This window comes from Chaetomium fimeti, assembly GCF_033439085.1.
Source record: "Chaetomium fimeti strain CBS 168.71 chromosome Unknown B0H64scaffold_1, whole genome shotgun sequence".
NCBI lineage: Eukaryota > Fungi > Ascomycota > Sordariomycetes > Sordariales > Chaetomiaceae > Chaetomium > Chaetomium fimeti.
In genome coordinates, this window is record NW_026944329.1 from 1,278,096 (window position 1) to 1,290,011 (window position 11,916).

The window sequence follows — 11,916 nt, forward strand, 5'->3', positions numbered from 1 at the left end:
ATAACTGGTGCGAAACAGGTGAGATCCATGATCCGATAAACAGCATAAAATCAGGCAACTATGATCAAAGAGTGTCGTCATGGCCATTCCGTTATCCGCACTGAGGCCACTCGGATTACGCTCTTCTCTGCCTTTTACGGTTTTACCCTTCTCGATACCGAACAACCTTCGACTCCTCATAACCGCAAAGGTGCTCGAGCATGGAATTGCTCAACACGGAAACTAGCGAAGTGATGCCTGCCTGGGCCTTGTCAAATCAGATCGAATGCCCGCATCCGTCCTCCTCGCATGCCGATAGCAGGCCACGGCAGAGTGGCAGATTCTAGATCGTCCGCATTAGCCGTACGACAGCAAACTGCAGCCTCCACTTGGCAATCATTGACCCATCCAACATCGACTTCATAGCCGCATTAGTCTACCCGCTGCTCTCTTTCTCCTGTTCTGGTTCGGACTTGCACCCTCACCGCCCCCCCTTCCCCTTACGATCCACTCGACTGTGGACTCAACTTGACCGCCTTGTCGTTGATTCGAGTCAGTCTGGAGAGTCGAGTCGAGACTGGGCCCGGATCTCCGGCTCCGGCTCCGTGCACACGCCGTGGCACCGCCAACGCAGGATCCGAAACCGGATCTGGGCGGCAGCCTCAAGTCCCGAGAGAAGGGTAACACGGCATCGACTATCAGTAAGGCTGTATCTTTGTCGGCGGTCGCCGGATGACATGACTGTCCAGGCCGACCAGCCAGCACACAAGACTCCCTGGAGGGGAAGTTGTGCCCCCCGCATCTTTGCCCAAGAAATTACCGAGCCGTTGTCGAGACCACGACCCCGTATCCAAAAGTGTAACAGATCCTCAGAACCTCGCATCAACATTTACCATCCCGCAACGCTCCAGAGCCGGTGCCAGTCCAGCCCGCGTCCCCTCAGTGAGCCCGGAGGTTGAACGGCATGACGCAGTGCGACGGGGCGGGACCCATGCCGGCTCAGCACACAGTACCAATCTGCCCAGAAGATCTCGCTGCAGCCGGCCCGCGTCCGGCAGGGTAGGAGTGCACTCTATTACCGTGCTGCAGCGCGAAGGAAACAGAACAAGAGCCCGCTGGGCGGCCGTGAAACCCGACCACGACGTGGGTCCCCAGTTCTTATCTTTCTCACCGACCCGGCGAGGAGGTCGCTTCCCGGATCTCGCACACCATTGCACACCATTAAAAAGGGTGGGCCGAGGCCAGCCGTTGATAGCGGGAATATGTGTGGGTGGTGGCATTGCCGCAGTGTGCCTGTCCATTGGTACGAATATAAAAACAAAGTCTCCCTCCCTCCTATGTTCATGTCTATCGTAACAGCGTGCCTATCCAAAATCGTATAATTATCCGTTTCAAAACCATAAGAAGAGCTCGATGCGATGAGAAGACAAACGCGGGTATCGTGCATTCCTCCAACCAAATGCAAATGCTCTCAATTCCTCGCTCGCATGCATTAAAAGAGGGTAAAGAAAAAGCAAAAAAAAGAAAACACATGCAGTAAAACGAAAAACAAGCGCAAAAAGGTTAACTTTGTGAGCGCCGAAAATCCAGGGGTCCGGGTCCAGCGAGCGGCCCACGGATCCTGCTTGGCCAGCACACGGGAGCGAGCGGCGGGCTGTGACAGGCTGGACCCGCCGGGGGAAGGATGCCGACGGTTGACGCAATAATAAGCCGGGTTTCGTTTGGCATCGCCAATGCTTTGCCTCTGCGGCCACACGTTGCTCTCGGCGTGGCCGAACCCATACCCATAAACTCAGCGGAACTGGAGCCGGATGATGGAGAAGAGCATGTTTTGCAGCACGTGCAGCATGACGGCGACGCAGGTCGGCAGCAGCTCGGGCCAGACGATGAAATCGAGCTTGCCCTCGGTGACCACGCTCACCTTGTAGATCCAGCGGATGAGCCAGTCGACGATGAAGCTCGCGACGAGCTCGCACCCCCAGGTAATGGTCGAGGCGTAGAAGGTCAGCCCAAAGTTGTAGTCTCCGTCTTCCTCGGTCCTGTCGAAGGTGAAGTAGGGGTAAACGTCCTTGTTGGCGCCGAAGTGCAGGACCACGACGCTGCCGAGGAAGGTCAGCATGGACGCGTTCTCGGCCATGAATCGGATGAAGACGTTGCGAATGCACATCTTTTGATACGAGCCGTAGCTTTGGCCGTTGACGCCGATCACGGATAAGAACCAATGGAAAGGGGCTGACATCAGTATCGGGGTGACGATGATGAGGCCTGTCGAGGAGAGGACTTGGAGCAGGATGAACTGCGAGGGGCTGCGCAAGCGCGCGTACAGAGCGCGGACGTATGTTTGGTAGGTGAGCATGAAGTAACTGTATTTTAGTGAGTCGAGCCGCTCAAGAACCTAGGTTATGTGTTTAGAAATGCACTTACAGCTTGAAGATCCAGCTTAAGGGGTAGCTCCCTACCCGCTCACCCTCGTTCCCTCCCAAGATCCAACCCGTCAGCCCGTCGAGCAGATAAACCGTTGATATCCACCCGTAGACATAGACGATGGTCTCAAAGTTATTATGCGGCAGCGTGCGCAGGTAGATCTCGGCGTAGGCTTCCCCTAGAACGTAGGCCATTAAGCCGATAAATAACGCGAGACAAAACCATATAAAGCGGACAAAGCTCGCTGGTAACCATCGGCGACGCATCCTGACGGGCACGGCGGGGCGATGGTAGCGGCTGTCCGCGACGCCAATTGCCGATGAGCCTGGGACCGGATCAAAGGCGTAAGGGTCCAGGCTGGCGCGGCTTCGTCTCCCGCCGCGTGGTGACGGGCTGTCTTCTCCCGCCCACCATGATGTCGTGAAGATACGCTGCGTTTCGGAGAGCGATTGCCGCAACTTGATATGGCGTTCGTTTGTCATGAGGATGCAGAAAGCAATGGCAACAGGCATCGCCATGATGACAAAGGTCCAGGAAATCCAGGCCGTATTGTGGATGGTCAGGAACCTGGTCTCGGGGGCGAGGTAGATGGGGATCGGGGCCGCAATGGAGATCACGGCGATGGCGGACATGGTGATGGGGAAGCCAAGCGGCTGGGGCCACCAGTTGAGGCTGTATATGTTGAAGACTTTGGTAATCCAGATAAGGGCCGTCAGGTTGTAGAAGCTGTAGTAAACGAAGAGGAAGAACCAGAAGTTGACCCGCACCCTGGCGGCTCCGTGGCCCGGTACCTTGTCCCGAGGGGTATCTTGCGGTTCCCCTGGCCGACCGCCTCCCTCGTCGCCGGGAAGCGGGTACTGGGGAAAGGGGATGGAAACCCACGCTACGGCCTACAGACAATGTTAGCCTTCCACGAGTCAAAAGGTTCCGGAGCCCGTCTCGGCTCAACTCGAGCCTCTGGTCCAGAAACCAAAAAGAAGGGGCAGCCTACCAACAACGCCGGCAACACCACCAACGCGAACCACCGACTCCACCACACATCCACCACCCTCCTGACGGCGCTCGCCTTGGGATCGACCCAGACATCCCCAAACCACCTCACCAACCTGCGCGTCCTCCCCACGCCCCAACAGCAGCACCCCACCCCGCCATCCTCCTCCTCGTCCTCCCAACTCCCATCCTCTCTGTCGTCACCCTCCTCCTCCTCCGCAGCAGCCACAACAAGCGCCCCATACCCCACATGCACACTCCCCCTCCACCCAGGCCCCGCCTCGGCCAAAGACGAAGACGAAGAAGACAACAACCCAACCTGCCCCGACCCCCTTACCCCCCCTCCTCCGGCCCCTCCCAACCCCAGCCCTAACCCCATCCCCGACCCCCTCCTCCCCCCGCCATTACCATTCCGATACCCTCCACCACCCCCACCACCCCCATTGCGATACCCACCACCACCACCACCACCACCACCAACCGGCCTCGGCACGGCACGAAACCGGCCCAGCAGCGGCGACGCCTCAGTGGCGAGCAGCCTGCGGTTCTGAGCGCGTTCAGAGCCCTGTTGGAAGGAGAAGACGAGGGAGGCGGCGGGTTGTGGCGGGGGGTTGTGGTGATGGGATGGTTTGGTGGTTGGTTTCGGGGGGTTGGTTTTGCTGCGTTTGGTGGTGGGGGCAGTAGTGGTAGTGGTGGTGATGGGAAAGGAGGAGGTGCGGCGGCGGTGGGTTATGGCGGCGGGGGGGAGGCCGTGCCCGTCGAGCCCATCGAGCCCGGTCGGGTTCGGGGGTTTGCTTTGGGTGAGGCCCATTCGCGGGAGTTGGGGCGCGAGGGTTGGTTGTTTGTGGCGTTGTGGGTTGTGTGGTGTTTCTCTACACAGTAGGTATTATGGTTGGTGTTGGGCGGGTGTTACAGGGTTGATGGATGCATGTTTGTGTTTTGGGATGGTCGGGCTCGTGGGGTATCCGTGTCTTTGCGTGTCGATCGATTGGAGCTCGCTGGGGGTTTCCTATTCGTGTCGTCGTCGCGGTCTCTCGCTCTTGTATTCTGGGTTTCGGGAACACAAAAAAGAAAGAGGGAAAAAAGACGAAAAGAAACTAGGTCCCCGTCAGGCGTTCGAGGGTCTCAGGATTTCTTGGCCTCGAGTTTGGTGATTGTGTCACGCGAGGCGTCTGTTGGTTCACAGCTTACCGCGGCCCGCTCGAGGACCCTGCAGGTCCCTTCAGGTTCCAGGGCTGCCGAGGACCCCTGTAGCGATAAGGTATCCCTGCTCCGATCGGAACGCTGCCAAGCCGTGAACCTCCATCCCAAGATCAAAGGACCGACTACAGATTAGTACAGAAAAAGATGGAGAGAGCACAGCCATGAGCTTAGACCACAGCAACAATAGAGCTACAGTATACCTATCTAAGGTTTGGGGGTGATATACTCTTACATATCGCAACTACCTGCCTCGTCAGCATGTAAAAGCCGGCGACATAGCTTCTCCCCCCCGGCAAGATAATTTTAGATTTTAATATCTTGTAGCGGTAGATTATATGTCTATGCTCAGTTATTAATCCAACACCAACAGCTCAAGCTCAACTATTCACAGTCAACACCCCCCAGACCCCAAAACGGCTTCCTAACTTCATAGAATACCGCCGCGACAAGCACTACCTATATAACCGCTCAAAGGCCCCCCAGAACAAACACCACACCCTACCCGGCACCACCACCATGTCCCCGCCCAGATACATCTTCCCCCACTCCCTCACCCAAATATATACAACCCCGCCCCCCCCCCCCCCCGACCCCAGTCCATCACCCCTCCTCCCTCCCAACAGGTTGACTCAACCGCTGAAACCCCGCCAACACCTCGCGATCGACATTGACCGCCCACTCCGCCTCAAAGACGTGCTCCCCCCCCACCCGCTGGACCAGATCCGCCAGCCGGGCACGCACAAACTCAAACGACACCACGCGATGTACCGGGTCCTTGAAGGCCAGCTCCCGCTCATGGACATCGAGAGGGGTATCATACTCGTAGCGGCCGGCCTCGGTCCAGACGAGGCTGTCGCGGGCGCCGAGCGGGGCGCCGCCGCTGCCGCCGCTGCCGTCGTCGTCGGCGAGCTCGGTGACGACGCTGGTCCACATGGAGAGGTAGTCCTGCAGGTGGCCGAGGACGAGGGACTGGGCGGGGTCGGGGAGCTCGCAGAGGCGGGTGAGGGCGAGGCAGGAGAGCTTTTGGCGGTCGACGTCGGCGGTGGAGTCGAAGTGCGCGAACCATTGCGTGCCCAGCCAGGCCCAGACCTGTTCGATGGGGGTGCCGAAGCTGGTTAGCATGCTGACGAGCAGGGCTGGGTCGGCGAGGGCGATGCGCGCGAGGATGGCGAAGTAGTCGGTTTCCTTGATGGTGCTGATTTGGCTGGTTTTTCGGTTGGGCCCTGTCGTCTGGCTGGCCTCCCACCTGCTGTGCAGCCCTTCGAGGATGGTACGAAGCACGCCGATCGCGAGCAGGTCCTGGGCGACGACCGAGACGCCCTGGACGCCGCCGAATTCCTCGGCCACGCGGATGACGAGCTCGATCGACTTTGCGCCGACCTTGGACTGATCCCGGGTCGACGAGTCCAGCGCCTTCGCTAGTCCCGCCAGGGTTGGGCGCCGGAGGGCGTCGCTCAACATGTCTTGCGGTGCCAAGACGATGTAGTCTTTGACGATATCCAAGCACTGATTCGCCACCGCCGTGTCATACTCGAGCAGCGGGAGAGCCAGTTGGACCATCTGCGTGAGGTCCGGGTTGAGCGGCGGTGAGCTTTGTGTCAATATGGCCTTCCAGAGATCAACCGACTCCTCAATCAAGTGCAGGTGGAGTGCCGACTGGGGATTCATCGCCTCTCGAAGCAGCGGCAGGATGACCCCCTGGTACCGCTGCGACTCGGTGCGCATGGATGAGACCAAGGCCGACATGATTGCGAGCACCGACTGCTTGATCATGTACTCCTCACTCGCAGCGGACTCCCACAGCTGAGGGAGCGTCAGCATAATGGCGTCCCCGAACTGCGATACGTGAGTCTCCATCCGCGTCACGACCAGTCGAACCGTTTCTAGAATCGCCAGCCTCGTCTCGTCGTTCTCCACCTCCTTGAGGAGATTGACCAAGAGGTTGAATATGTCGGCCGCAAAGGGGTAAAAAGCCTCCCCGGTGAACTCAAAGTCGTCAGCCACGCACTTGAGCTGGCGCGCCGCCGTGATGCGGACGACCTCGTCGTTGTGCTCGCTGTCCGTGTTCAGCAAGTGGCGGTAGATTTCGTACACGACAGGCCTGCTGGCCTGAGAAACCTTGACCGTGATCCACTGGCTGATCAAGATGGCTATCCGGCGGCGTAGCAGTTTGGCCATCGGGTCCTGGATCTGGACGTCCTTAACCAGGAAGGTGGTTAGGAAGTGGTCAAAGTCGAATTTCTGGTAGATGATGGCGGCTGCGCAGCCCAAGGCGCAATAAGCAGCCTCCTTGGTGACGATGTCCATGTCCATCTTGGTGGCGAGGTTGCAATACTCGAGCAGCGGCTCGCCAAGATCCTTGTAGTGCATGAGGAGGTCGAGGAGCAGTCTCTCGGCGCAAGGGCGGACCGCCCACTCGTATGCCTGGCCTTCGGTTCTCTCTTGCGCTTCCCACCCCTCCGGGTCCTCTTCCCAGGCCTCGAGGTCAGATTTGCGGAAAATGAACAGTTTGCTGACTATGACCTGCAACATGTCAAGGAGCATGTCTCTTGACAGGAGCTCCACCTTGAGGGTATGTACAGCTTGCTTTTCCAACTCTTTGACCTCCGGGCTCCGATACTTGAATGTCTGCACCGGCTGGTGTGCGATGGCTACGCAGCTCCTTAGAAGCAACAGGCCCTTGAGCGCGAGCTTCTCGTACAGGGGTCCTTCGTGCTTGGGGTTCCCACCGGCGGTCCCGCCCGAGGTTTGCCTGATACCACCCGACTTATCAAATACTTCCGAGAACCCTTTGACGAGGCTCCAGTAGGCCTTGACCAGAGGAATCGAGCCCGGAAGCACGGGGAAGCTAGCCGGGTGCATCTCGGACATGTCGATATGAAGCTTGGTGAACTGGATAAGGTGCTTGCCGACCACGTCCTGATAGGGAGCCGGGATCCACGAGTCCTGGCTCATACCGTTGAGAAACTGGTCGAATTGGGACTGTGATAAAGACCAGAAGCCGCAAACCATGGAATCCGTATGGGGCTGCTCGTAGCCGACAGTGACCAGTCGCCGTAGCACTTTGAGTGCCGTCAAGCTGTTTTCAACGGCGAAGCCTACCGCGGAATCGTCGCCGCCTTTTGTCCACAGCTCTTGCCAATACGCTGTCTTCTCAGTGTATATGTTGCCGAGCAGCTGTACGAGCTCCGGGGTGACGGCCTGCAGCGCTGTCTGCGACTTACGCAGCCGGGCCGTGCTCATCTCCTTGACGATTCGGAGCAGCACTAACAGGGCACCACGCAGGTGCAGTGGATTCGATGCATTGGCCGCTTTCGTCAACTCCATGATAGTAGAAAAGACGTCCGGCCACTCGGTCGGGTAGTCTATCCGAACGATCTTGGCTGTGACGAGGGCGTTATGCAGCGCCAGGGTCCTATCCTCCTCGCCGAGCGAGCCCTGTAGCAGCCGAGAGCGTATCGCCTGTTTATTTTCGGGTCTGATGGCATTCTTGGCCGCGTGGTTCTGATGTCTCCAGTACTTGTCGATGCCATTTTTTAGGAGAATAATGGCGAGGAAGCGGACCTGCTTATCCTGCGATGTGTCGAGGTAGATTGTCTATGAAGAGGGAGGGCCCGCTCGAATTAGCAACAGAAGCAGAAATCTCGACGACCTGCCTTCCCGGCCCGGAGGAGCGCCAAGTTACCTGGAGATGGGTGTAATAATCTGGGTGGGATTCCCATGTCTGAAGCTGCTGGCTGGCCGACTGCCTCTGGCTGTGGTCGGTTGACGTGCCAGCACTGGCGAGTGCCTTTACCAGCTCCCACTGATTTAGCGGGGCCGCCTCGCCAGGGACTTCGATTGCGAAGCTCATCCCGCCGTCTACAGGAGCATGTATCCGTGCGATCTCGGTAGAAATATCCGCGGCTGGTGTGAAACTCTAGAATGAAAACGGTGGAGGGTCTTGACGACGACCTCTAGGGCCCTCGGCGTCGTCAACAAATGCCTGAGCCACGGATAGAGTCGGTGTCTTCACTTGGTGGATGGACCTTCCATTGGGCTGCAGGCAGGCGTTGGTGGGGTTCGAGGTCGCAGCGGATGGAGGGGCAGTTGGACCCACAGTCGGCCGCTTGGGTCCGCGATGGATGTTCCGTCTGGACTTCCATTTTCCCAGGCACTTCAGGACTTGATGCCTCCTTCAAGTTGGGTAAATAGAGTGACTGTAATTTTAGGTACCATCCATATACGTCTTTTCCCCCTTCTATTCCCCTTTCTGATTCGAGGTCAAGTCAAGCCAAGGGGTCCTAATCAAGTCATTCGTGATCCATTTCCTCCTGGTAGGTGCCATGACCGTGTGTTTGGCGCCCTGTTAAAATATAGGTAGGTAGTTACCTAACTAACTAACCCCTTATCCAGTGTCAACAAACAGAAGGCAAAGCCAAGACGTTCACGACATAAAAAGCACAACCCGCTACGAATATGTAACCAATGTCTCTTATGATGGTACAAATAATTGTACTTGTTTTACGCTTTTTCAAATCAACAAATCAACCCGCTCACTAGGTATGTCGGCAGACCCCATGCTGCGGTTGCCAGGCTGGCACCTACATGCTGGGAAACGGGGGGAAGCCTATGCCAAAGCACATGATAGACCCTTCCGACCTGTATATATTCTTTTGCAACGTTTCCTCGCCGCCCATGTCAAACAGGTACACCCCTCCGAATCGGTAGCTTTTAAAGTGGTTAGAGCGGACGTTTGGGATAGCCATACTAGGAAATCGTGTCGAGACTTACCTGTCCGCGACGTATACTTCCTGGCCGGATGTTCTCTTGTCCATGGCCAAATGTGCCAGACCCCCGCCCGCATCCCACATACTCACTCTCTCCCGACACGTTGTGGTAGTCCGATTCAAGGAGTTGATGTTTTCCGACACGCTTGCCTCTGACCAATAGATGAACTCCATATCGCCGTCTTCGCCCACCTCAATCGCAGTCAGGTCTCGGAGGCTTCCGGCGTAATCATCGATATCGGATCTCGTATCAGGGCTGCACCCGTCCGGCTTCTCGGCTGGGCCCCAGTATATCTTCCCACCGTCTTGAGCCAAGGACGATCTCACGGTCCAGTAGAGGAGGTCAAACTTTGCCGAGAACGCGATATCACCGCTTGGGCGGTCAAGTTCCAGAATTGCATCCATCCAGCCCACAGAGCGGAACAAAATCTCCAGGCCGGTGCCGTCAAGATTGCACCCGAACACGCGCATGCCGCCGCAATCGGTGAAATACAGTTTCCGCCGTTCCTCGTCGACGGCGATCCTGGACGGGGAGTGCACCACACCAGGAGGTATGAGTAGCCGCGCGTGACCTCCGCGCAAATCGGACGTCATGATGGCGGAATCACTGCTTTTGTTGATGTCGGTGAGGCTCCAAAAGAGCGTTTCGAGTGGGTGGCTCACGGCGAGCCCGTAGTGCCTACTCCCAAGGAGCAACGGGTCGAGATCGGCGGTGCTCGCCGGGAAGCTGCTCTCTGCGGGGCCAAAAAGGAGCCGGAGTGGTCTTGGGTACCCGCCATTCGCGGCCTCGAGCACATACAAAATTGGCGTGGGTGGCTCCAAATCCATCGGCGGGCACAGACCGCCCAGGTCACTGCCAGCTCCAACCCTCCCTTCGTTGATGAGTCGTTGGAGGTAGTTGACGGCCTCGGTGTCTGGGTGATCACGGTTGTCGATGTAATCCCGCTCGATCAGCGCGAGGTTTTCCAACCCCTGGCGGTCCATCATCATGCAAGGAGCCAGCTTACTTCTGATGAAAACCTCGGTCCACGCCTTGTCTATCGTTTTGTGCGAGGCGACATCTTGTGACCGGATCGTCGAGATTTCCCGCGCGATGGCAGCCCATACGCGACTGAGGACAAGCCCGTGGTGTCCGTTCATGGCGACTACCGGAACCATGCCACATTCTTCCAGAGCCGACCTGGCCGAGGCTAAGACGCCGTCTTTGGTTCCCCGCCACGCCTGGAGCTCCACGAGGCGAATCTCGGGCGGGGAAAAGTAGCGCATGGTCAGCATGCGTTGGGCCGTCTCGGGATCGATTTGCCGGTCTATAGCGATATCCTCCGGCGTGTGTAGTATCGAGTTCGTGGCTATAATCGCATCGCTTTCGGCAAGCTCCTGTACCCGGCGGAGGAGCCTGACTTTGGCGTTTAGGTTGTCCGCTTCATCCGGACCGCATTCGATGATAAGCCAGGCGTCCGGCACGGTTTCCGCGAGCGTCTGTGCTCCGCAGTCTACGATGTTGTTCCGACAGCTCTCGTCTCGAGGATTATGCCTCCACAATTCCTCTGAGAGGTATTCCATGGCGCCAGAGAGCAGTTTCGTGTTGCGGTCCCGGATGCGAATTTTGTATCCCCCAGCGGCCCACGAGGCAGCAATACGTCGCCCCGCGGGGCCCGCTCCCAGAATGCAGACATGTCTGCCCCCGGAACATGGACCTGCTGGAGGTCGGGGTGCAAGCTGGGTGGGCATAACCAGTGGGAGGCAAGAGGAGAAGAGCATGGGACCGTCGAGACTGCGCAGGTAGGCTTGCTGGAAGGGGCAGAAAGAATAATGGCTAAGCTGAAAGATAACTGAGCAATCGAATAACGAGAGCCAGAGTTACAGCTTTAACCTAAACGAAAACGATGTGGATATCAGCCGATGGGTTTTGCTGCGGACGTTCGTCGACTAGACGAGTCTGATTTGAGGTGCTTTGAACCAACGACGATGGACTTTCCTTGCGCTGTACGCAACGATCTGGTTCTTTAGGCACGTTCCAAGCTGCCTGTTCAAGAAATCTGAAACCGTCCATCTTGCAGTCGCAATCCGTGGCCTTGAGCCATTGAGGCGGCAAGTGCTCTTGCAGTCTTAAGGAGTTCAGAGAAGGAGGGAAGGAGCTGCATTTCCTGGCATTTTTGGTGTCGCATTCTACCTTGATAGGCCCCTACCTAAATCCATACTTCAGATAGGTAGTACTGCACATTTCTGGCCCAGCTTTCCCACTCGATAGATGGATTCTATTGTTGTCAGGAGGAAGAGAAAGGGCATTATCCATAAAATGCAGGTACAGCAGATGAAAGTACCCGACTGCTTGTGGAAGTCCGGATAACTAAGTGGGTCCGCACCCCGGACTGCCAAGCGAACGGGCCGGCTTTCAGCTGCAACCAACCTCGGCTCCCCGGTTCGAGGTCGCGCGCTGGCTCCATCCCATTCATCAACCTACCTCGGGGGGCTCTTGCCATCCCGATCAACCAAACCACTCCCGACAACGATGCCCTTCAATTCCCAAGGAGAGGCTTCACCGGGCTCG

The 11,916-nt window shown here is 57.5% G+C and overlaps 2 protein-coding genes across 2 annotated transcripts; both read right to left on the reverse strand.

Annotated features, from left to right (window-relative positions):
- Window positions 1–1,318: 1,318 nt before the first annotated feature.
- B0H64DRAFT_470288 (uncharacterized protein) lies at window positions 1,319–4,449 on the reverse strand. Its single transcript, XM_062807826.1, has 3 exons — window positions 3,395–4,449; window positions 2,404–3,293; window positions 1,319–2,342 (listed from the first exon to the last, which is right to left on the reverse strand). Exons 1-3 carry the CDS (start codon window positions 4,202–4,204, stop codon window positions 1,772–1,774), a joined length of 2,271 nt encoding a protein of 756 aa, XP_062663693.1. The 5' UTR covers window positions 4,205–4,449; the 3' UTR covers window positions 1,319–1,771.
- Window positions 4,450–5,196: 747 nt separating this feature from the next.
- Window positions 5,197–11,096, reverse strand: B0H64DRAFT_315905 (armadillo-type protein; the record flags this gene model as incomplete). The annotated part of the gene is made up of 4 exons (XM_062800263.1): window positions 5,197–8,193; window positions 8,282–8,444; window positions 9,184–9,306; window positions 9,370–11,096. 4 exons carry the CDS (start codon window positions 11,094–11,096, stop codon window positions 5,197–5,199), a joined length of 5,010 nt encoding a protein of 1,669 aa, XP_062663694.1.
- Between the last annotated feature and the right edge of the window lie 820 nt (window positions 11,097–11,916).